The 26,000-nt window shown below is 42.0% G+C and overlaps 3 protein-coding genes across 4 annotated transcripts; 1 reads left to right on the top strand and 2 right to left on the bottom strand.

Annotated features, from left to right (window-relative positions):
• Nucleotides 1-422: 422 nt before the first annotated feature.
• On the bottom strand, nt 423-4,792 carry LOC147284976 (putative L-type lectin-domain containing receptor kinase S.5). 2 transcript variants are annotated; one of them, XM_086245397.1, is made up of 3 exons: nt 3,337-4,792; nt 1,249-2,071; nt 423-858 (listed from the first exon to the last, which is right to left on the bottom strand). In XM_086245397.1, exons 1-3 carry the CDS (start codon nt 4,682-4,684, stop codon nt 852-854), a joined length of 2,178 nt encoding a protein of 725 aa, XP_086101523.1. In that variant the 5' UTR covers nt 4,685-4,792; the 3' UTR covers nt 423-851. The 2 variants fall into 2 exon arrangements, with proteins under 2 accessions (XP_086101523.1, XP_086101522.1); XM_086245396.1 differs by lacking the exon at nt 423-858 and having other exon boundaries at nt 1,095-2,071; nt 3,337-4,791.
• Nucleotides 4,793-11,883: 7,091 nt separating this feature from the next.
• Nucleotides 11,884-13,178, top strand: LOC147284975 (uncharacterized). Its single transcript, XM_086245023.1, has 2 exons — nt 11,884-12,042; nt 12,571-13,178. Exon 2 carries the CDS (start codon nt 12,581-12,583, stop codon nt 13,022-13,024), a length of 444 nt encoding a protein of 147 aa, XP_086101149.1. The 5' UTR covers nt 11,884-12,042; nt 12,571-12,580; the 3' UTR covers nt 13,025-13,178.
• Nucleotides 13,179-13,451: 273 nt separating this feature from the next.
• Nucleotides 13,452-17,611, bottom strand: LOC147284974 (subtilisin-like serine-protease S). Its single transcript, XM_086244463.1, has 11 exons — nt 17,217-17,611; nt 17,037-17,131; nt 16,807-16,904; nt 16,568-16,726; nt 16,127-16,238; nt 15,508-16,036; nt 15,333-15,427; nt 14,996-15,238; nt 14,797-14,911; nt 14,498-14,684; nt 13,452-14,299 (listed from the first exon to the last, which is right to left on the bottom strand). The coding sequence occupies exons 1-11, from the start codon at nt 17,307-17,309 to the stop codon at nt 13,737-13,739; spliced, it is 2,289 nt and encodes a 762-aa protein (XP_086100589.1). The 5' UTR covers nt 17,310-17,611; the 3' UTR covers nt 13,452-13,736.
• Between the last annotated feature and the right edge of the window lie 8,389 nt (nt 17,612-26,000).

The raw sequence follows: 26,000 nt of genomic DNA, 5'->3' as shown, positions 1-26,000 counted from the left end.
ATTCCTTCATGTTTATCAATTCTTAGAATAATTTGGTTTGCTTAATGAAAGAACAATGGTCACAACCAACAATTTTGGTTTTCAAAATAAGTGGTTGACAAATTAATAAATTATCTACCATACAACTGGTATGTAACGTTTCTCTCTGATCGAGAACCACAAATAAGTACACTACAAGATTCATAGGTGACGAAAAGAAAAACCGAAGATCTATATATTTATAATATTGACAGAATTTACAAAATTACACGTGAGTACATGCACCTTCGGTGAAAAAACAAAGGCATAAATTCAATTTAGACACATAACTATATAAACTATTTCAACGGAGTCCATGAACTTTAAAATATTTCAAATATATACCCGATCTATTATCTAAATTGAAAAAATGAATTTCTATCCATTGATTCGTTGAGATATCAGTTAAATGACAGATTGGTTTTTGCTGACCGGGATTACTTGGCGACGTGGCGCTATCTCAGCAAATATTTCCTGCCAAATGAGCGACATAGGCCCACAATTTAATAATAATAGAGAGAGAGAGAGAGTTTGTGGGCCCGTGTCAGGGGTTAGGTTGACCCGTGTTGCTCATTTCCCGCCAAATGAGCGACACGGGTCCACTTAACCCCTGATACGGGTCCACAAACTCATAATCTCTTTCTCGCTCGTTGAACACAAGTGAGAGATTTATATTCGAATTTGGGGGAAAACATGATGTTTTTTGGAGACTAAATGGTCAGGAGAGCGTTCGACGAGCTGGAAATAGGTGATGTGTGTGTGGGCCCGTGTCAAGTGGACATGTGTTGCTCATTTGGCAGGAAATGTATGCTGAGTTGGTGTCACGTCGCCAATTAATCCCTATTAGAAAAGCCAAGCTGACATTTAACTGATCTTTCAATAAATTGATGGACGAAATTTCATTTTTCAATTTACATAATAAATCAGGTGTATATTTGAAATATTTGAAAATTCGTGGACCCCGTTGAAATAGCATATATAGTTTATGTATCTAAATTGAATTTATGCCAAAAACAAAATAGAGTAAATAAACAATTGAAACTGGGAAATTTCTTAAGAAAAAAAAAAGAAGAAGATAGGAAACTTAACTTTCTTTTATTTCAAAAAGAAAAATGGAAAAATAAATAAAATGTAAACATGAGGATGACTGGTTCAGATCATAGGAGATGACAATAAAGCATCTCAGATCAAACCAGGGAGGAGCTGTCACTGTATCCTCCTCTTCCATACCTGTCAAAGCTTTCTTGGCTGTCGCATTGTGGGGTCCACCCAGAATTATCCGAAACTGACATTTCAAGAGGCCAAGACGATGTCGTATTCATTGTATTGGCAATGCTGCTGACTCCTTCTGGCATAGAGGGCCAGACAAAAGCGGGTTTGAAAGGCGGGACTCGGGGCACCGGAACCGACCCGGATATTATCTGGAGTATGGCCTGGGTCTTGGGCCTCTCATTGGCAATGGGGTGTGAGCAGGCCAGCCCTAGAAGCAGAAGCCTCTGGGCCTCCTCCACCACGTAGTCACTCCCCAGCCTCTTGTCCACCGCGTCGAGCACACGCGCTTCCCTATGCAAAGACCACACCCAATCCACTAAGAGCTGAAACCCGCCGATCCTGGTCCACGGGCGTTGACCGCAGACCACTTCTAGAAGGACCGCCCCGAACCCGTACACGTCGGACTCGCACGTGGCCTTGCCGGTGTGGAAGCACTCGGGCGCGATGTAGCCCATGGTGCCCGGCACGCCCTCGAGCTCGGCGTACGAGGTCTTCTCGTTCTCCAGGGCGCGTGCGAGGCCGAAGTCGCCGAGGCGCGCGTTGAATTTGGAGTCGAGCATGATGTTGCTGGCCTTGAGGTCACGGTGGACCACGCGCTGGTCGTACTCGTTGTGGAGGTAGTGGAGGGCGGAGGCCACGCCGGAGACGATCTTGTACCGCTGGCTCCAGCCCAGCGTGGCGGTGGCGGCACCCTCAGGCTCACAGAAGAGGTGGTTGTCCAAGCTGCCGTTGGGCATGTACTCGTACACTATCAGCAGCATCCCATTTTTGTGGCACCATCCTGCACGTAACATGTAACCATGTCAGTTAAACATGCATGCCACTAGGCACTAGGGCTATATATGTATACGGTAATACTAGTACCAATGCAACTATGCAAGCAAAGAATAACACAATTTGGGATTAACTGTTTGGCGTGGTATAAGTATAACCCAATTCTTATTTTCAATATTTCTACTCTAGAAAAAAATTCTTCCATGTAATCTATGCATACAACGTTACTTTCACAATAAATTTGTTACATACATGATACATCAAGTGTGCTGGTCAGGTAATGAATTTATTGTGACATGTGCTATGCATCATTATTATGCAAGATTATCTACTAGCTCATCAATATATGGATTGTACACCTAACTCCTATGGAAGTTTTCAGTTGTTTCAGTTGTATATGGAATAATATACACAAAGTTGACGATTACACATCTAACATTAAAACTCTTCTTCTATATATGACTATGACCGTTGACTTTGGGATGCATGTGCCAAATACCATGGTCTTTGGCAAAGGGACAAATCGTGCACGCGCAGTGAGAGAACGGAAAACGACATGGCGTGCGCCGGGCCCGCTTTGGTAGGTGAGAATTAGGCTAAGAATGATTAAGATATATTCTTCAAGTTATATTGTCCGGACTGCATAGGATGGGCTTTGTACGTAGCCAGTAGCCACTACCATACGTACCAACCACTAATGCAATCCTATAGCCTCATGCTCAAATTGCAATTGGGTGTTTGAGTATTATTATTTGAGAGTAATAGCGTCAAAATATAATAATATTATGTTGTCAATATTACACTATTCATTTGGAGTCAACTTTTTTTTTTGGCCATGAACAAAACAATTTCATTAAAAAAGGCCACAAAGGCAGTATGCCAGCAACAAAACATGGGAAGCAAACAAAATTCAAACAGAAAACTACAGCAGACACAGCAGATAGAAGAAGAAAATTTATAAATCAATCCAGAGGGACATTTGGAGTCAACTTAATTAATAGATTTACGCAAACACATAATCTCCTATTATCTAATAAATTATGCTTAAACAGAAAAATAAACGTTATCGTCAATAATCCGGACGCAAACGACAATCGCTAATCGCAATTGATATAAATTTTATAATGAACTTCACGTGAGTCTCTTTCTAAACAAGATTATGCAAGTAGAGGGATGAAATTATTTAGAAAATTAAGACATAATTGATTAGAACTGACGTACGGACATATATAATTAATTAATTAAAATTAAGAAGTAATTAATATTACTTACCGAGTAATCGGACGAGATGTTTGTGGCGGAGACGGTTGATGATGGTGAGCTCAGCCAAAAAGTCGTCTTGGCCCTTGAGATTTTCCCTGGAAAACTTCTTGACGGCCACTTGGAGCTGGTCCTCTTTGGCCAGCACACCTCTATAGACCACACCGAACCCACCCTGACCGAGCTTGTGCTTCTCGTCGAAGTTGTTGGTGGCCTTCTTCAGCTCTTTGAAGTTGAACTCCCTCGGCATCCCCGGCAGGCTCTTCAACGCGCCCAAAATGTTTGGGTTCGACGCGCTGTCCCTCCGCTTCCTGTACACGTAATACCCCAACCCGCCCAACCCCATCAGGAGCAGCGTCAGCGCGGGCAACCCCACTCCCAGACCAATCTTCAGCCATCGATCGTTGTCCCCACCCCCCGCACGTGGCAACACCTCCACCGTCAGATTCCATCTCAACAAGCAGTTGAGCTGGATGCTAGTCCCTGTAGACGCAGCGAACCCGAAATACGATTCCTGTTTCACAATGTCCTTGAGATTGAGATTGGCGGAGAGAATCGGTTTACCGGGTCTGGACCGGATTATATACTCGGATCCTTGCTTCTGCTGCTCGGCCATGAACACGTTTAAATCGTGCGAAACGCCATCGTATTGGACCCAGACCATGTAGAATTTGGTCCCGGGCGGGCAGATCTGGATGTCATGATCGGAGAGCGAGACGGTCTGGTTGGATCGGACGGAGTTGATATTGAGGCCCATGTGGTTGTCGTCCGGGTCGAAGTCCTGTTTAAACGTGTCGAGCTCGATCGCCAGCAGATGGTTGCTGACGTTACCGTCCGTGGAGGCGTTGGTCAAACCGAGGTATTGACCGTGGCTGGCAGGCGGGAGGGTCAAATCCGGTGCGACGAAGAAGGCCAAGCCCTCTCCTGGGACGGTGGCGTTGACACGATAGACGTTAAGGAGGAACGAGGAATTGAACGAAGCCACCGTCGAATTCGATTGTCCTCCATTTTCGGCGGAATCAGAACTCCAGAGCTTGAAAGAATGGTTCAAGAAGACTCTACCTGAATTGCCGTATAAGTTGAAGTCGCCGGCGGAGTCCGGAGTGATCTGGAGAGCTCCGTTGCTGATCGTCGCCGGCTTGATGACGGCCAACGTGTCGTAGGACGTTTCGTTGAAGGGGCCGAACTCGCGGTGATATGTCTCGAGGATCTGAGCGTCGGAGAAAGCTGCCGCCGGCAGCAGGAGAAGTAGCAGAAGTTGCAGAACCACCATGCCAGCTGTCAACTGCTTCAGTTTCATGTGGCAGCTGGAGCTGGAAGAAGAAGATGAAGCAAACGACGCCGTCGCACGCTCACACATCAGAAGAGACGAACAATGGGGAGAAGGTGAAGCATATGCATCTGATTGTCATTTGTTTATTTCATTCAAATTTGGGTTTGTTCCTATTTGTTTTGTCCGAAACCAAAATACAAGAGTGTTTCTATGTTTGAATTTTGATTACCGCTTTCGGTGATATCACTCGGAACTTTCCCAATTAAAATATGGGAAAAATTTACGGGACACATACATTGACGATGGTTGTTTCATTTCGGGATATTAATTTTGCTTTGTTTTAACGAAGGACATATATTTTCATTTTGTATTAATTAAAAACCATGTTTTTTTTCAGTTTTTATCTCAACTTTAATCCAACATTTGACCCATCAAAACTTAATCAAATTCAAAAAAATTATACTGGGTTTAAAGATATGCATCTCCTTTTTACAACCATATAAAGATTACCCAAATTAGATCTCTACAACTCCAGATAATCGGCCCTAAAGTAAGTATCTGAAATTATTTGATTTTCCAAATTTTTTTTCAGAGGTCCGATTGGATACTTTCAGGTACTCTACTTTTGGGCCAATTATTTGGAGTTGTAGATGTCCGATTTAAGTGATTTTTATATGGTTGTAAAGAGGAGATGCATAGCTTTAAACCAAGTATAAGTTTGCGAAATTTAGTAGAGTTTTGATGGGTCCAATGTCGACCCAAAGTTGAAATAAAACAGGGTCCTTAATTGACACAAAATAAAAGTATGTGTCCTTTATTAACACGAATCAAAATTAATGTCCGAAAATGAAACAGTCATCAAAGTATGTGTCCTGTTTATAAATTTTTCCCTTCAAATATTAATCAACTTTCAATATTTTAATTCTGATTAAAAAAATATTTTAATATTTTAACCTGAAATATTATAATACTTACACATTGATCCGTTTTCTATCTATGGGGATGCACCTTTCATTTTCTTTAGCCACCTCATATTTATTTACTAGTTTGCACTGCAAGGCTGTAAGCCTGTAAGTAATTTTAATCTAACTTCACCTCATGTTTATTTTATATCACATTATTTTTTGAAATTAATTCTTGTGTATCATTTTATTTACTTTTTATTTTTATAAATTTTAAAAATTAATTAAAAATAGTTCCAAACTCAGAAAAGTACACAAAAAATTTCTACGGACTCGTCTTGATTAGTTTTAATTTACTATAAAATCAAACTACCAATTTGCCCTCTCATAGTTTCCAAAAAATTTGAAAAGTCCAAATTTATTTCTAGAAATTAAAATAAATTTCCCTTTATAAAAATTCTAAAATTTCTACAAAGTCTCGAATGCATTCTAAAAAATATTTTGGAAATTACCAAAAACCTGTTTTAGAGAATTCTTCCAAGACTTTATGAAAATTCTAGAATTTTCTTAGAATTTATTTTATAGAGGGAAATTTATTTTCTTCTAAGGCCGAGAGGTCTTTTGGGTAGCAAGTGTTCACAAGAAAGGTAGTGTTATTGTTTAGAAGACTCGTTTGTTTAAAAATATATATATATATATTTTACGAGTGCAAGAGTCTATTTTTTTTTCAATATACGCCGAAACTTCTCATTTAAATTTTGTCGGTTCAAACCTTATATTTTTTGGAGTTTGGGAGATTATCCTATGAATTTTCAAAGAATTTAGAGTATTTTAATTTTCTGGAAACATTCGAATGGAAAATTAGTAATTTAACCCTATAGTAAATTAGTACTAGTCAAGACGAGTCCGTAGGAATTTTTCGTATATCTTTCTGAATTCGGAACTATTTTTAATTAATTTTCAAAGTTTGTAAACATATGAAGTGGACAAAGTGATACACGATAATTAGTTTCAGAGGATAATATGATACAAAATAAACCTTAAGGGGTGAAGTTAGATTATAAGTTACTTTCAAGGGGTGAAATAGTAAATAAGCCTTTGATTTTTATATGGATATGCATGCTTTGTTTTTTTATTATTGTGTTGGATAAGTTTAATTTTTCTTTCCATCTTCATCTAAGGTAATTCTCATTGAAAAAAAAGTAAATATGATTTGTTATATACTTATATGGTCAAATTATTAATAATTTTCGGTCACACATTTAAAAAAAAAAATTACAAGTAAATAGAAGTCTACTTATTCGTTGGTTAAAAATAATTATTTAACAATATAATATATCGGAATCACTATGTGTATATATATGTAAAAGTCTTGTGCATATGAATGAGTATATCTAGCATTAAGTAATGCTTATGCGCTGTCCTGAAATACATGAGCTAAACAAGCCTTAAACCCTAATTAAACTCTAAATAGAGATTTTATACCTTAAAATAATAACATAAACACACACACACAACCCTATAAGAACCTTGTTTGTGTTTGCATGCCGTTTTGGTCTCTTGTGTCATCCCACCAGATATACAGGAAGATCCCATTGTATAATGCATGCGCCGAAATCGCATAATGCATGTAGGCTTCATTAATCTTGATAATCTAATTATCTATTACAATGCATTGAATGCAATTATCTATTACAATTCATTGAATGCAATTATTTCTCATTTAAGCTGATTGTTTCTTTTAATATATATCACGCATGTAATACATGTATTGCACTCTATAGTCTATATTATTTGTTAATTAATGACTGCACTAATTATTCTTAAACCTTTTTCCACTTTTAATTAATTAATTCCAATGTAACTCGTTGATCTTGTTCTCATTTGAGAAAAATGAACAATGGATGTCCCCTCATAGCTAGACAAGGAGTACTCAAGTCATCCCTCCTTACAAATTAAGATGAAGTGGTCAACCCCATAATCTGACACGTGTTCACTTGTAAAAAAATAAAAAAAAAATTATTAGAAAAAGTAAATGAGTGTACACGCGTTGAATTTATGATTTACTCACCTCAACTTCGAGAAATTATTTTGTATAATTAATACACTTTCACGTGGTATAATAAGTTTATATATTATAATATGAGTGGATGTTATTAATATTATATCCTACAATTATAAACACATCGTCTAATAATTTTTCCTCAACTTGTAAAGAAAAATAATTTCTTTAAGAAAATATGCACACAATTTTTGAATTAATTATTTTTTCTACTTTTATATTTTCATGTATATATATATATATATATGCATCCACGAGAGACCAAAGAGAGAATGGGATTGCCAATTTGTCAGCCTATAATCACCAAATGCTCTTTTAAATGTTAATAATTATAAACCCCCTAGTTAGAGATAAAATCTTTCATAACCTCCACCCAAAATCTACCTCTCCTATAACCCCCAATCTTACACTTAATATTTTCCTAAACCCCCTAGTCAACTAATACCCAGTCAAGTTTGACTCCCCATCTTTTAATTTTCCAGCTTTACCTTTTTTTTTTCCAATTATAACCCTCGAAAAAAATATCAAGCCCACATTTCTGAAATTTCTCTCTCTGTGCGTGCTTTTTCTCTCTCTCTCTCTCCCCCGCGGTTGTCGTCGGCGCGTGCCCCGCCGTCCGGCGACGGTTGCCGGCGATACCAGTCCCATCACGCTCACCTCTCCCCCCTCATCCTCTCCCTGCCCTCCACTCTCCGCGAAACTTAACGTCGACACCGGATCGGGTCTAGGCAGACCCGAGCTCCCTCGCCGGCGATCCACCGATTCCGGCGACGACAAGGTGCCGGACCACCATGGATGGCTTCCTTTCGTCGTCCCGAGTCCACTGGTGCCATCAGAAGATATTGACGACCCCTAGGCCCGCCGTTTCGAAGGAGAGAAGCCGGCGACATTCTCGCCGGCGTTCTCTGTTTTCCGACAGCCATTTCCGTCGAGTCAGGTACCCATCTTCTTCTCTTCATTGTGCTGTTCAGTTCTATGTATTTGGTTTGGTGCAATTGTTAATGAATCGGAAAACCCCAAATCGATCAGATTGACATCCTCGCCGGCGATCTCTGTGTTCCGGCAGCTAGTGGGTTTTGGAGTTGGTACTTTGCTTCTCTGCGCCACCATTGCTGCCCCAAAGGTCGACGATTTCATCTCTGCCTCTCAGCGCAGGTAATACCCATTTTGAGAGAGATTAGCTGATTTCATTTTGCTATTTGGGGATTTCATTTGGCTACATATATTTATATATATATATATAGATTGAGGCTGTTTATTGCTGGATTTGTGGGTTTTTCACACGTATCAGTGGGGTTGAATGGGTACAAGATATATATTACATTGCAGAGGTTTGTATTAAGATTAAACAGTTTCAGCTCGTGAAACATGAGTTTTAAATAAATTTTGAATGAAATTATGGTTCTTAAATATGATGAATCAAATTTGTAGGTAGAAACAGATCGATGCAGTGGCGACTGTCGTGTACTCGTCGCGCGTGAGGTGATCGGACGACGTTGTATTGTTGGCTACTTCTCTCATCTCAATGGCTTATTGTATTGTTGTTTTTATTTGTTAAGGTTGCTGTGTTCTTTTTAGTGAAACGAAATTCAGTAAAGGTGTAACTGTTTTAGTGAAGTGTAATTGTTTTAGTAAAGGTGTAATTGTTTTTTAATTAAGGTGTAATTGCATTTTAGTCAAGGTGTAATTGCATTTTAGTGAATGTGTAATTGTTGCATCACTTAATTCAGTTTCAGTAAGTGAATTCATAACTGAATTCTTCAATTTAGTGTAACTGAATTTCTGAAATTCAGTTTCAGTGTAATTGAATTCTTGAAATTCAGTTTGAGTGTAACTGAATTTTTGAAATTCAGTTTTAGTGTAATGAAATTCAATTTCAGTGTTTGATTTTAGTTTTAGTGAAATATTGAGTTTTAGCAAAAACTTCAATTAAAAAAAAAAAAAAAAACAGTTTCACCAAAATACAGTTACAGTGACGTCAGCATGTGTCAGCATGCGTCAGTGCGCGTCAGCATGCGTCAGAAGGGTAATTTATGATTATAAGTTTTAGGGGGTTTTGAAAGAGTTTCTAGATGGGTGGGGGTTTAGACAAATTTTTTTGGTGAGTAGGGTGTTTAAAATTAGCCACTACTCTTTTAACTTGTATAATACTAAAAATAAAATGTTTATATTATGTTTCTGATGATAAATAAAAAATAAAAATTAATATGAGATGTGTGAGAGCATTCTGCATTATTTTCATATATGTATTCCGAATTATAAAAGGTCTCAAAATATTTCATGGGTAAATAATGCTTTCTTTTACAGATTACACAAATATAAGTGGTTCAATTTCATTTGTATGAAATAAGCCAATGGAAAGCCAGGTTGTACTTGGTGCATATGCACATCTACAAACATAATAATTGAACCGAGAGTTGTTTAGTAATTATATATTCTTATTAAGAGTCAAAAGAAAAAGCTACTTCAAAAGAAAAATCTACAAACATGTCTTTGTAGTGCTTGACACCATGTAAAATACAGTCTGCAAGATTCTTAATTGTTTCGCTTTTCTAATCATTAACTAGCTTTAATGCATATTTTTTCCAGATAATAGCTTAATTTTCTAAGGGTCAAGCAACTTGCATGTAATCAGTCAACTAAAGATTCACAAAGATGTAAGTAGACTCGAGTACGTTGAGCAAATAAATCCAAAAACATTCTTCTTCTAAGGCCAAAGAACTTATTTTTTTGAAAAAAAGAAAGGAGAGTGAAAAAAAACTATGAATTGGTAACAAAAGTTAAGGAACAAAGGATGGTAAATTACAAATTGAAACAAAGTAGAAGTGGCACTAAATAGGGTGTGGAAGGCCATGAATATATATTGAACATTTGAACCTAAGGTTCTTTAACAATGAAATGGGTATACTAACTACCAAGTCACGATTGAAAAATTAAAGGGTACGGGATTAAAATCAAACACATATTGAGATAAATATTACCAATAAATATATACAACTCGTTATATGGAATTTAATTTATTAATTGTTCTAAACACTAAGCTTTGATTGATGCTGCTAAACTTGGAGAATGGATATTTTAGAGTCGGTTGAGCATCCGAATCCAGAATTCTAGATTGTGATGCCATGTGGGGTGGTGAATGCTTTCATTGAGTAATGCAAAGCCACTTTTGTTAAAGTGTACTTTCCATGTCATTTGTGTTCCTCTTAAAAGCACATGAGAAGGAAAATGAGAGTGTGTGTGTGCGTCTGTTCACACACCTTGCCTTTAATAATAGCCTTAATAGGTAGCTTTTTATTTTATTTTTTATAGTATAATATATTATGTAAATTTCGATGGATTTATATTTTTTTTCATCCAAACAGACTATGAAAAGGATTGTGTTATTCGCACTTTCAAGAAATATTTTTGCACCTATATGAAAGAGTGTGTGCTATTATTTGCACTCTTCAGGAGACCTCTAGGAGAGTGTAAATTAAAATTCGTTTACTCAAATAAATTTATATTGTCAAATTATTAATTAATACATTAAATTATTTTAAAGCCCATTTTACAACCTTAATGATAAATAAACTCACCTAAAAAATTGCAATGACAAATATATTCACTTTTTGACAAATAAGCCAACATTATAACTTTCTCCATGGCGAGCGCTCGACATGTTTTTTTTTTTTTAAACTCGACCAATTGTCACTGTTGGACAGTAGCAATTATTGTCACTGTTTGATAGTGACAATTAGAAACAATCATTTTTACATTATAACACGAATGAATGTTACTTCATAAGCTTGAATTGCATGTTTTATATTAGTTTCATTAGTTTTTGACATGTTAATTTAAGAAAAGACATAAGATATATCTATAAGTATTATTTTTATGCAATTTAAAAGAGGTTATCAAGCAAATATTGGATTCAAATAAAACCCCCCTAAAAAAAAATGAGAGCTAAGGCAAAATAAAAAGACCAAATCCTTGGATTAGCTCAAGTACTGAGACAGAGTACTGATGAAATGAGTTATAAACTTATAATTAGGATATTTTGACATTTTAATTCCTTCTAATGTAATCAGACATATAAATATTCTTCTTTTGTCTAAAAGAAATATCTTATGAATTAAAAACTAAAAAATGACAATAGTATTTAGACATGTTATTGTGTTATTTTTTAGTTTTGTTTTAACAAGTAGTTCCAATTATTTGAAATAAGGAGATTTTTAATTTTCACCAAAGGAAAAAAGAGAAATAACAGGAGAAAACCAAGAAAGGAAGAGAAAGGCAATCAACTACCAAAGCAAGTTTAGCGAAATAAAGCAGCATGTCTTTCATAATCATGGCCACCCCCGCAAGTCGAGTCAAAGAGTCGGTCACAGATCATAGATAGCATATACTGTACAGCATTAAAACAAACAAACAACCCAAACGCACCAAACGCAGAACGAAACGAAACGAAAAAGCCCCAAAGTTTACACCTTCAGCGTCAGGTACTTCCTCCTCCACCCTCTTTGAAATCTTCGTTCTTATCGTTAGAGTCTGGGTTCTTCGATCAATTAGTTTGTGCTGCTATAAACCAATCTGAATTTCAATTCCTTATTTACGTATAATATGATGGAATTGGAAGGCTAGGGTTAAGTATATGGGTATATGTCTTCTTTTATCATTCAATTTTTTGTTGATTTTCTTTCCCTGAGAGGAAGATTGAAGCTTTATTTACATATGGCATGTATCAATTTGTACTGGAATAATAGGGTTTGCATAATTGCATATTTAGAGTGTCAACCCTTTTGTCTTTTGATGTATAAATTTTGGCATTTCTCAGAGTTATAGGCTTTAAGGCTAAGCTATGTGACTTGAAAGTTGAAACCTTTGGCAGTCAAATTTCAATTGTAAAGGAGTTTCAAGTTCTATGCACTATGCAGTGACAAGAATTAAGCTATTTTGTTTGTTGGGGGACCAATGATTTGCTATGATTTCTAATGCCTGCACCATTGTGAATTGGTACATTGCTGCAGCTGGTGAGAAATGCAGGACCCGAAGATGCCACTTTCTGTTGAATTTTCAAATCCTAAGCCACGGAAAAAGAAATTCTCAACCCAGAAATCCCCAATGTTTCAGCTACAAGGGAATGATGTCAATGGGACTCCTCCACTTCCCTTAAAAGCAGGGAACAAATTATCCAAGAGAAACTTTAAGAATGAAGTGTCTCCATCATTCCAGCAACCAGAAAGGTCAAACTCAGATTCATTGCCAGACTCCTCTACATCTGGAAGCGAGTATCGTGCCCTGAGGCTCAAGTATTTGCTGCTGGAGGAAGAGAGCTTTGCATTGGGGAGAGATCTAAGAGAAGTTGAAGACGAGGTTAAGACCCTTGAGGATGAGAAGCTTGGACTCTTGGACCAGCTTGTTGTGTTAGAAGGCCTTGTTGATCCTTCAGAGTTGCACCCCCAGGGGTTGCATTTATCATAGCTTTATCTTTTTATATCATAACTGGTTTTTGTGAGTAATTTGCACACTTGTATATGATTATGATATATGGTCTCAAAGATTATGGAATGGTTGTTATTCATCTTCTTAATGGTTATTATTCAACTTCTTAATGGATGCTACAGTTTGCAACTCAGTAGATGTATTTGACTGTCTGTTGGCATTGGTTCTACAGATTTAAAGTTGCTACTCTGGAAAATTGCATTCGATACTTAAATTTATCAAATGGGAAGCTTTCCAATACTTGTTTTTTGTCCATGGGTGCCAAATGGAAATGTAGCTCCTTTATTTTCTCAGACTGGACTAATTCACCAACATGGATGCTCCATTGAAGGCAAAGAAAACGCTCAAATAAGCAACACTTCAAGGTACAAAACAACATAATTATGCGTGCCAACCCATTAAAGTTCAGTGCTATACATAAAATTTAAACCACAATGCAGAGTTGGAAGGGGGAAGCTAATAAAAGGAAATTTTCTTTAATAGGCTTGGTTTAACAAATAATCTGATATCAGGTAAATAAAACAAATAATCTGATAATAAATTAATAATTCAATCTGCAAGTGTGGAAATTGTACGTAACTTGGGATATTAATCTTCACTTAGTTCTGCATTGGCATCTTAGTGTGTAAGGTTCTAGTATCTGTAAGGATATCAAAGGTCCTAAGCTAAAATTAAAATTTTCCAATGGCTGTTATCTCATCAGCCCTGATTTCGAATGTGCAACTCGGACAACCAGAGGGCTGGTAACCCTTGATCTTCCCCTAATCCATGACAAGAACCCGAATGCATAGCCATTTGATGGAGCAGTCACCTTGAAATTTACAGTGAATTTTATCTTCTGCCCATAGCTGGTGAAGATTAATCGATTTGGGATGACAGTAACATTGATTCCGATGGGTGAGGACACTACGGCTTTATAGATACTCTTTGGCTTCCCAACATTGGTCAGTGTTCTAGTTACTGAGAAGCTGTCTTTAAGATTTGGCACTGTGATGGATGGATAGTTCAGGTCGGATGCTGTTCTGAGTGCCTGACCACATGTGCTGTTGTCCTGTGTGATTTGGTGCACTGACTTCTGATCATAACCAACTGAACAAAGGAATGCTACATAATCTGCTGGCTGTGCATCATAGACAAGACCAGGATCAAGGACTCTTCTTGGGTTCACAAAGCCTGAGCCATAATCAAATGCATTACCCCTTCTTCCTTCAGGGTCTACTGTGATGGGTTTGTGGTTCTTATCCAGAAGAGTAGCTGTATATTCAATTTGTTGTCAGATTCTTCAATACACTCTTAGGCACATAATTGATTATTTAATGAATTCTTTAACAACAAAAACAGTTTATGTAAGGCTAGAGAGACCACAAAAGCATGTATAATTTAAAGAACAAATTCTGTACCAGAATAAAACTGATTTCAAGTTCATTGCATTTTAAGACTAGGTAATTTTACCAGTAGTCATGATTGCAGATCTAATAGTTGATGGGGACCATGATGGATGAACAGCTTTGATCAAGGCAGCAATCCCTGTTACATGTGGGCAAGCCATGGAAGTACCAGAAAGAATGTTGAACTGCATACCCCCTCCTGCTGGGGACCAAGATGCGAGTATGTTCAGTCCTGGAGCTGTGACATCAGGCTACAAAGCATAATAATTAGAAGGTTTTTATTAGACCTAAGATAGAAATTACAAAAGAAAGCCACTAAGCCAGTAAGCACATTGTGATTTCTGATCATTAGATAGATTTTACCTTCAAAATTTCTGGTGTCAAAGAATTGGGACCTTTAGAAGAAAATGCGGTAACACGAGGTGCAGGTTTCAATCCCAGTGTAGTCTTTGCAGGGAAAATTGTAGACATTGGTTTGCTGCGCACAGTGTCCAAATCAGTTAAAACAGAAAATTCAAACACTGTAAACTCAAATCTCCATGTTCTAGTCTTTAAGACTAACCGTGTGTGATTAATATAAGATAGAATACGATTTCCTATCCTCTGTCCAACAACAGCTGAAGGGATAACAAATGGGACGGCAACATCCTTATCTGCCTCATCAATAAGAATCATCCCGACACCACCAGCTTGTTTCACTAACGCACTTTTTGCGAGCTTTGACTCTGTTGAACTCTCAGCATGTCGACAGACCAGAACCTTCCCTCTGGCCTTGGTTCTATTCAAGGAACTTTCTAAACAGTAACTGCAGGCACAAAGTTGTAGAGAAAATGTTACTTAAGGTTTTCCTATGCATTGCCATCTAAAAAGCACTCACTTCCAAGTACCTTTTGATTCACCTGGATTGATAGGGAGTGAAATACCCTGCATAGGCTTCAGAGGCAGAAATGATTCTTGCTGAGGCTTTCATTTGAAGGAGGCTGAGACTTTCACCCTAATCAATTACTGAGAACTTATAAGGCTTGCCACAATAATGTACAAATCTCACCAACAGAAAGAAGTAAATAGCATTACCGTGAAATTAGCACCATCTTTCAGAATGATATCAGAAGTGAAATCCCTATCTGTTGAACTTGCAGCAACAGTGATCATCCATGGAGCGAGATTCGTTGCAGAACCCGGGTTTCCTTGATTTCCAGCAGAAGCAACCACTAGAATTCCATGCCTAGCAGCATGGAATGATCCCACAGAAATGGCATCACTAAAATAGTCCCCCTGAGGAGAATCAGGGCCCAGAGACAGAGACAAGATGTCAACGCCGTCTCTGATTGCATCATCAAAGGCAGCTAGTAAGTCAACATCATAACAACCAGTGTCCCAACAGGTCTTGTATACTGCAATCCTAGCCATTGGTGCACCTCCTCTAGCTCCTCCAGCTGCCAATCCCTTATAAGTCATGTTTGACACATAGCGACCAGCGGCTATAGAGGTTGTGTGGCTGCCATGACCGGTGCTGTCTCTTGGAGATCTGAATGACACTGTGTTTGTTGAATCTTCCTCAGCTTGATAGCCAGACATATAGTATCTAGCCCCAATCAATTTTCTATGGAAAAAGTTCTTAACTAGTTGAGATTACCAATCAATAAATGTCCATGAAATAAACTAAACAATCAATGCAAAGCCATGATAGAACCTGTTGCAAGTTGAAGCACTGAATGCTTCTCCTGAAGCACAATGCCCTTTCCATTTGGCTGGCACTGGAGGCATGTGGGCATCGTCAAAACTTGGAGACTCAGGCCAAATTCCTGTTTTAGGCAGTGATTAACATTAAGAAAACTATTGTTTCCCTTTAAACAATCAGTCTAATAAATAAACTCTATCAAGCCTCTATCAAGCCAGAGGCACGCACATGTTCAAGCATACAGAAATAAAAAATTTGTGTGCCATGTTGAAGTGAGATAATTAGATGCCTTGTAATAAAAGTAAAAGAGGAGATGTACGGAAACTAAAGGGGCATGATGGTTGAATGAAGAACCATATTTTACATTGACAGAGGGTGGGTTATAGATACAGATACCCAAAAGAAAGAGTATAGTGGAAAATAGAATGGTAAAAAAGTGTGCCCAGTGCTTACCAGTATCAATGAAACCGACAATGACATTCACTTGGTTCTTGGTGGAATAGCCAGAAATCTCCGAAGTTTCTTCACCCAAAAGACCCATGAAATCCCACGAATGAGTGGTGTGCAAACTTCTCCTTGAATTGGGAAAAACCGAAATGACTCCGGGCATCCCTGTCAATTTTCCATGTTTATTCACAGAGTCATGAATCTGTTGGCATAATAATTCCAGGAAATGGATTGGGGGAACTTACTGGAAATGTGGAAAGCTTGGAGGTCAGTCAACTTGGCTGCAAAGCCTCTGAAGCCATGTCTGTAACTGTAAATGTGAGATGCCTGAGCTTGCTCTATGCTGTTCAACACCATTGATGTAAGTCACCAATACAGTCAGCGATGAGCAAGCAGACCCAAAAGAGAAAAAGGAAGTGCTTTTGATTTAAATGAAGAAATCATTAATAAGGAAAAGACTTGCTGAAAGACTGACCTTCCTCTGTGCACAGAAGCAAGCATTTGATGGTTTTGCGTCAAAATCTCATCTGGGTCTTCACCATTTTTGCTTCCCATATAAACTACATAAACCTAGAACCCCAGCACAAGAAAACTCTGAAACTACCAAAACAGAAACAAAATCTGAGAAGAACAATGCCCAGAATCATAATTTTACCTTAGCTGAAAGACAAATGCTAATTTGAGCAACAAGAACACCCAGGAGCAGATAAAGAATGCTGCCTCTCCTTGCACAGCAAAAAGAAGCCATTTTTCAAGCTTCCCACTAATTCCCAAAAGCGAAAAATATATGTATACCACCAAACAGTTGGATAAGAAGGAAGAAGATGGGGTTTTTTTATAGAGGGAGGAGGGAAAGATTTGTTCTTTTTTCTTTTCTTTTTATATACTTGTGATGTGTGTCAGTGTGTGTGTATTGGTATTGCTTTTACAAATTACTCATATACAAAGCAAAAAAGAGACACAAACGCCGATGATAAACCGTGAAGACAAAAAATAGTGGCAGAGGTGAGTGGGTGAAGGGTGCGAAAAAGAGAGAGAGAGAGAGAGAGAGAGAGAGAGAGAGAGAGAGAAGGGGGGTTTTGCTTTTAGAGCAACCAACCAAACCACCATGCTGCCTCCACTGTTCTACTCGAACAAACCAAATCTTAAAAAGTAACTCTGAAACTGGAGACCGTTAAAAAAGTGATTGTTTGAGCTGAAACAGTGATCTTTGTATTCAAAACATCAATAAAAAGCCGCACACAACATTGGAGTGAGCACTGAATGCTCCTCCCCTAATCATCATCATCAACTCTGCCATTTTAGTGGGAGAAAAATTCTCTTGTGCCCAATGAATTTTGCCGAATTTTTGCGGAATGTGACACATGTTATGTAAAAATTCTTCAGTGGGATGTGTTGTGTTACATGTACTACATCTTTTGCTACACTATAAAATGGGTGATGTTACATTATATAGTGTAGACACCTCAAAATTGCATTGAGTGTTCAAACGCTAGTGCTTCAATGTTTTTTGCAATGTCCGCACTTGCAATAAACCGCACATGTGACATGTTCACTTACTCAAGTTCATAATTAGCAACGTGGTCAGTCAATGTAATAGATACAACATCTAAAAATAATAATTCACAAACTTTATAAGTTATACCAAATATGATTATACCAAGGCCTCTTTCATCATCGTCATTATAACCAACCTCTCTCCATGGCCACCAGACTCCATAATGATGTTTGCTCTCTAAGATTATTACACCCGTGACCCTTTTATATATAAATTATACCGCAATTATTAATCATTCACCCCATACAGAATTTGCTTGGCAACTTTTCTTTAATATAATGGAGCTAAGTTTAAAAGGGGGCATATTCACGAGCCTGCCATGGTGCAATGAGCTCTATTTTTAGGAAGATCCTGGTCACCGTGAAAGCAAAATCCTTGTCAATTTCTTTTAGGTGGGCTCCACAATGAAATTATAGTTGTAAACTTGTGACGTTGTCGTAGAAAAATGGTATAGCACGTTCATTAACGTGCATATGCTGCAATATTCTGTTCTTGTTCTAATTTTTTTCTTCTAGTTTCTGCTATGAAAAAACAATACATACACTGATACACCACAAAATAAACATAGATGATTATATAGTGTGTTGATGCAAATTCTCGTAAGGTAGATGCAACAACTTAGATATGCTGATCTGGCTGATCAAGTGCTTCGCTGGATGATGAAGTGGATGCTGGTTGAGATCTTCCTGTAGATAAAAACAAGATCAAAGGAGATGGACCGGTGTGGTACCAGCCAAACACACTCCGATGAAGAAATCAGTGGTGGTGTTTGATGGTGGATGAGGAAGAACAAAGGAAGAACTTGGGAGAATGGGAAGAACAAGGCAAATGTTCTGGGTTATTCTCAGCAAGTTGGGTAGGCTCTTCTTTGGATGGAAATGCAAAGTGTTTAGCGTGTGTATTGATAGATTGCTAGATGCTCCATTTTGTGCATATGTGGTGCCTTATATAGGCAAAGGAAAACTTAATGAATAAGTTACCTGCATGTGAATGAATGGTTGCCAGAGACCCACGCACCTGGTCAGACCTAGTTGCATGCTCAGCTGCTTGCTTCCTCAGCATTGAATGCTGCATTAAATGCAAGGTTGGAAGGTCCAGGCAAACTGTCCAGCAGTCATGAATGCAAGCCTGATATTCTGTCTGTCAGAAGATTGTGTCAGGTGCATTCAAGTGTGGCGGTTCGTCCCATCGTGATCTTCCTGGGAATGGCGGCGGAGAGCCGAGCCGAGCCGATACGAACACATGTTTTCATGTGAAGACACGAAGTCCATGTGTGGTCGGATCGGGCATGGGATTCCAGGCCGAGCCGGTCCCATAAACTGGGGGTCTTTCCGAGCTCTAACTGGTCGACGCCAGAACCCGAAAAGAGGCCATCTCCTGTGCCGAGCCGAGCCGGACCGGGATGATCGTGGGAAGATGGACACTCGATCCCATGGAAGATCATCGGTTCGGCTCGGACCGAACATGGAGGGCCGGCGTGGAGATCCGGTCTGAGCTGGCAGAGGCGATGACGAGTGGTGATGATGTGGGGGTCAAAGTTTTGACCACTGAGAGTCAACTCCGAAGTGGATGTTGACCAGCCACGTGTCGAGCTGTGATTAGCTGTTCGGATTGATGTGGATTTTCCCACAAACAGGAGTCCCCCAGCTTCCGAGCCGAGCGGACAGTGGTGGATTGGAAGCTGAAGTGCGATGACCTTCCCAAAGATAATATGCTTGCTTGATCCGAGCCGAACCCGACATGTCTACGTTTCTGAAGATCCGAGCAGGTGGTGACTTGTGATTGGCCAAAATATCTCAGGGGCAGGTGAAGGGACGTTTGATTTCTGCATGGGGGAACGTAAGGGTCACCTCGTTATGGGTATTTTTTGAATGCTTGACAGGTGTCAAGATCTGGCATATGAAGCGCCAGAAATGAAGGGCTGAGATCGGTTTGCATGGGGGTATAAATCATGCCTTTCTCTCTCTTCCCTCTCACTTTCCAACTTTTTCAGAAACTCCCACTCTCTCTCTGCAAACTCTTCCCTCCTCCGCCGTGAATTTCCTCCTACCTCCGTCGTTAGTGCAGCAGTTCGGTCACGGTTTCGGGCAAGCGTAGTCATAGACGAAGCCATTCCGAGTGTGTGAGGGGTGGAGGGATTGGCCGGACAAAAACCAGTAAGTGATTCTGTCCATTCTTGAGTTTTTGTGTTTTTCGGGTTTTTCTGGGTGTGTTCTTGGTGTTCTTGAGAAAAAGAACTTTTTGATCCATAAAGTGAGAGAGAGAAAGTAGAAAAAACTGTTAGTAATGTCAGAGACTGATTCGAGTGGTCGGCTCGGATCGGGGGAAGCCTTCGAGGGAGACAGTGGGGCCGAGGTGAGCCGAAGCCCATCTGTGGGTGAGGCCGAGCCGAGCCGAAGCCCACCTGCGGGTGAGGCGAGTTGGGATGGCTTGTCCGAAGAGTTGGACGAGGCCGGCTCGGCATTGAACCGCAATCCGGGCGGAGAGCGCCGAGCCCGAGGGGATCAGGAAAACCCCGAGATACTGAGTTCCGACTGGGAACAAGGGACGGTCGAAGGAGGTGACGAAGAACCTCTCGACGTCGAGCCGATCGCCACCATTCCGAGCAGACTCACCTCGGGCTCGGATGAAAGGGATAGGGGGCACGAGGCGTCGACCTCGGCTCAGGGGGTGACGGGGAGTCCGATCGACCCGGACTTCTACGAGGAACTGCCGTGGAAGGCCGATCAGATCCCCAATGAGATGACCGAGTACCATCTCAGGGATTTGAGGAGTAGATACTCAGTCCCCGACTCCGTGCTGATGAGGTTGCCGACCGAGGGGGAGAAGCCGAGCCGACCCCCGATAGGATGGGTGACCATGTACCCGGAGATGTTTGAGAATGGGGTTCGGCTTCCCCTGCACACCTTCCTGCAGGACTGGCTCGCGACGATCGGCGCGGCACCACACCAGCTGAACCCGAACGTGTACAGGATCATCCTGTCCATGCACATCTTGTGGCACAAAGTGCACAAGTGTGTGCCACACAAGGATATCCTGTTCTGCAATTACGCACTGAGGTCGAAGCAGAGCGAGCTCGGATTCTACAACCTCCAGGCGTACTCGGGGCCACTCTTCGGTGGGAATCCCTCCTCCCAGAAGACATGGAAGAAAAGATATTTCTTTGTCTCTGGGGATTGGGAGTTCGCCGATCCGAACAGAATCACCTCGGCTCGGGTGCCCAGAGCTTTTAGAATTCCAGGTGGGCATTGGGAATTTGGGGCCGGTCCGAGGACAATTTGCATATGTCTTGTGATAATTGTATTATATTTTTGTCTAACTCTTTTTGGTTTCGCCTTCGCAGTCAGCTGGGGCAAGTACAAGCTCCGAGGCGAGCTCAAGGACCAGATCGCCGCGATCAGGGACTCACCAGGAGAGTACTTGTCAACCAAGTTCCTGCTCGGGGAGACTCAGATCCGACAGAGCGGGATCTCCTGGTTTGTGCCCAGGTGGAATCCTAGAGCCGAGAGGGGAATGGCGCCCACCGAACTGGAGGTTCGCCTTAGGAAGAAAGCGGCTCGGAGCGTCCAGAAGAAGGCAGCGGGGCGGACCCCTGCCGAGCCGGTCCAGGCTCCTGCCCCGGCGGCAGCTCAGCCTAAATCTCCTGCGCCGAGACCGGTTCGGCAGGCAGAGAAGAGGAAGGCTCCCCAGGCCGAGGCCCCGGTGGAGAAGAGGGCTCGGGCCGAGCCCGGCGGTTCTGGTGCCGGAGCGTCCGGTTCGGCGCCCCTGAAGGTGGTGGAGGTAGTCCCCGGCCTCGAGCCGTTCGTCACGGGCCTCAAGCGCGTGATGACCGCGAGGGTGCAGGAGGGGCTGTGGGCTGATCATGGCGAGCCGGGCTTCAGCCACCAGGCTCTGATCGCATCCCGCCAGGCCATGTTGGTAAGTCTCCTTTACTTCGGATTTTGTCTATTCGCTCGGTTCGGACTAAGGATGAATTTGTTTCTCTTGCAGCTCGCCATGAGGCAGTTCGAAGCTGCTAAGGCCGCCGTCGATGCCGAGGCGAAACTGGAGAGGTTTCGGGCACGGGTCGTAGAGCTGAAGGAGAAGTTGGCCGAGGCCGAGCGTACGGTCAATGCCGAGCGCGAACGGTCGGAGGGTCTGCAATCCAGGCTGGCCAGGAAGGAGGAGGAGGTCGGTCGGCTCGGCAAGGAGCTTGCCTCCTCGGAGCAAAATGTGGCGGACTTGAGGCATTATGTCGGCGATCTCCAGCGAGACATCGAGGCCGCTGAACGGAGGATCGAGAATGTCGAACTCCGACGTCGATCTGAAGTGCCGAGCGCCCAGGCACTGGCTGATGCCCATTTTGATGGGTATCAGGAGCTTTTGGAGGCGATCAAATCGAAGAGGCCGGACTGGGATGTATCATTCCTTGGCGAGTCCGAGGACGACGAAGACACCCAGGGAAGTCAACAGGATGAGCTTCCTCCTCTCGATCGCCAAGTCCGTGCCGAAGTCGAGCCGACTCCGGAAGATCCTCCACTGCCTGCATATGAGCCGACCCCGATTCCCCCGGTCCCCGAATCCGATCCCAATGCTGAGATGCAGATCGGCGGGGTTGAGGTGGTGCAGCTCGGCGAGGAGACGCCCGAGGAGTCTACCGAGCCGATCCAGGAGGGCCCTGCCGAGCGATCTGCATGATGGCTGATTTTATTTAACTTTTATGTTGTCTTGTTTTTGTTTTTTGTTCCCGAGCCGAAGTGTGGCTCGGGTTTAATTGTTTTTGGAACAATTTGTATTTGGTTTTATGTTATTTATCTATCAGTATTTTCTTTATATGATACAAGTTGCTGTCAGTTCGGCTCAGAAATTAAGCTAAAGACATAACCAATAACACATGGACAAGAAAATGATAAAAGTGAAAAACATAATAAAAATCAAGGCATTTTGAGATCGGCTCGGCATGCCGATCGTAATGAAAATGGATGGTAATAATAAATTAGAACTTGTTTTCGGATCAGCTTGATAAGCATGACCAAGATAAGTAAAAATTTAAGGAATGTAAAAATCTCGGATGGGCTCGGCATACCCATTGAGATATTTAGGAATGTAGTGTTTTGAGAAAAATATTCAAACCTACTTTCAGATCGGCTCGGCATGCACGATGAAAGTTTTGGTTGGAGTGTATATTTTTCTTTTAGAAATATCCTGTTGAACGTTAGGACTGTAGGAAGTCACTTCGGCTCAGACAGGGATTTTTATAGACCTGATAAGTCTGTACCATGCCGAGCGTTGGGCCGAAAGTGGCGCGCTAGCTCGGAACGGGAGTTTATAGACCTGATGAGTCTGTAATATGCCGAGCATCGGGCCGGAAATGGCGCGCCCGCTCGACACATGAGTTTATAGACCTGATGAGTCTGTAATATGCCGAGCATCGGGCCGGAAATGGCGCGCCCGCTCGACACATGAGTTTATAGACCTGATGAGTCTGTAATGCACCGAGCGTCGGGCCGAAAATGGCACTTCGGCTCGGCACATGGGTTTACTATTTTTTCGAAGGAAACACTTAGATCTTTCCTCTTTGTTAGAAGTGTATAGGAGTAGAGTCCCCAGTGTTTGCTTCGAAAAATAAGAAGAAAAATGAGTAGAAAAATGTTCCATCTTTTCATTGATTGGAAAGGGTGTTAGGTCGGACAGTCCCCGATCCTAACTACATTTTTACTGGTAATAAGTCTTCAAGTGTTCAGCGTTCCAGCTATGCTTGAGAGGCTTCCCAGCCAGAGTGGCCAAGTTGTAAGTGCCGGGCTTGACTATGCCCGTGATTCTATATGGTCCGGTCCAGTTCGGATCGAATGAGCTCTCTTTGATGGCAAGGGGATTCTTTTTCATGACGAGATTGCCCAATCCGAAGCTTCTGGGTCTGACCCTTTGATTGTAATATTTGGCTACCCTTTGTTGGTAGGCGGCTCGGCAGAGATCGGCGTCGGTTCGCCTCTCCTCGATCATGTCTAGGCCGAGCCGAAGTCCGGCGTCATTGGTCTCGGGATTGTACGTGCCGGTCCGGAATGAAGGAGTCCCCATTTCGACCGGGACGACAGCGTCAGTTCCGAACGCCAACGCATAGGGAGTTTCCTTCGTGGAGTTGCGATAGGAAGTTCGGTAGGACCAAAGTACCTCTGGCAGGAGTTCAGGCCAATTTCCCTTAGCCTTATCTAGTTTAGTCTTGAGGGTTTTCTTGATGATCTTGTTGATGGCCTCGACCTGTCCGTTCGACTGCGGATGGTAGGGCGCGGTGAAGCGCAAGTTGATGTTCAGACGTGAACAAAAACTCCTGAACTTTTTGCAGTCGAACTGCTTGCCATTGTCCGCAATGATGGTGTGCGGCATGCCGAACCGGCAAATGATGTTCTTCCAGACGAAAGTCTCCATCCGTTCGGCTGTGGTTGTGGCCAGGGGCTCGGCCTCGGCCCATTTGGTGAAGTAGTCGACTGCTACCACTGCCATGGTGACTTGCCCTTTTGCCTTCGGCATAGGGCCGATCAGATCGAGTCCCCACTGCGCGAACGGCCAGGGGCTGGATATGGAGGTCAGCAACTGGGGAGGTTGATGGGGAACCGCGGCAAATTGCTGGCATTTGATACAAGCGCGAGACAGATGATCTGCGTCCTTGTTCAGTGTTGGCCAGAAGTAACCCTGTCTGATTGTCTTGTAGGCAAGGGCTCTTCCTCCCGAGTGGTTTCCGCATATCCCCTCGTGGATTTCTCTCAGCACATCCTGACCTTCTTGGGGAGTGACACACCGCAAGTAAGGCAGGGAGAAACTCCTCTTGTAGAGCTGACCATCGATCATGCTGAACCGAGCCGACCTCGTTTTGATGAGACGTGCTTTATCCCTCTCTGGGGGGAGGATCCCGGAGACCAAGTAGGTGATGATCGGCGTCATCCAGTTCGGCTCGGCATCGGTTTGCATAACCGTGGCCTCGGTTTCGACGGTGCTAGGTCTGTCCAGGATTTCGACTGGAACATGCCTGGCGGATCCGGTGTCTGTGGCCGAAGCCAGGCGCGCCAAGGCGTCGGCTCTGCAGTTCTCTGCCCTCGGGATTTGGGATATTCTGTATTCGTGGAAGTTTCCAAGTAGCAGACGAGTCTTCTCGAGGTAAGCAGTCATGCTAGGCTCTCGAGTCTCATACTCTCCCAAAATCTGATTGACGATTAGCTGAGAGTCGCTGAAGATGTTTAGTTTGGTCGCGCCGAGCTCCTTTGCCAATCTGAGCCCGGCGATGAGTGCCTCATACTCTGCTTCGTTGTTTGACGCTTGAAATCTGAAGCGAAGAGCATACTCCATCACAACTTGTTCCGGGGAGATCAGAACAAGCCCGGCTCCGCTTCCCATGGCGTTGGAAGATCCGTCCACATAGAGAGTCCAGGTGAGGAGATCAACCTGGCCGCGTTCGCCGATTGTGTTCGGATCGGCTGCTGTTGTCATAGCGTCGGTGCGTGGTGGATCCTCCGTCGAGGTGGTCGACTCACAGATGAAGTCTGACATGGCCTGACCTTTGATGGCCGTCCTGGGACGGTAGATGATGTCAAACTCGCCGAGCTCGATTGACCATTTGATAAGCCGACCCGAAGTCTCTGGTTTTGCCAGGATTTGTCTGAGCGGTTGGTCCGTCAAGACAACGATGGAATGAGCCTGGAAGTAGGGCCTTAATTTCCGAGCCGAGCTAACCAGGGTGAGAGCCATCTTCTCGAATTTTGGATACCTGGTCTCGGCATCGGCGAGGGCTCGGCTCGTATAGAAGACGGGGTGTTGTACACCGCCGACCTCTCTCACTAGAACTGAGCTGAGAGCCGAGTCAGAGACAGAGAGGTAGAGAAAAAGTTCTTCACCTTCTTCTGGTTTGGA

Source organism: Dryas octopetala, chromosome 5, assembly GCF_963921425.1.
Source record: "Dryas octopetala chromosome 5, drDryOcto1.1, whole genome shotgun sequence".
Taxonomy (NCBI): Eukaryota; Viridiplantae; Streptophyta; class Magnoliopsida; order Rosales; family Rosaceae; genus Dryas; species Dryas octopetala.
This window is presented reverse-complemented; position numbering and strand designations above follow the sequence as displayed.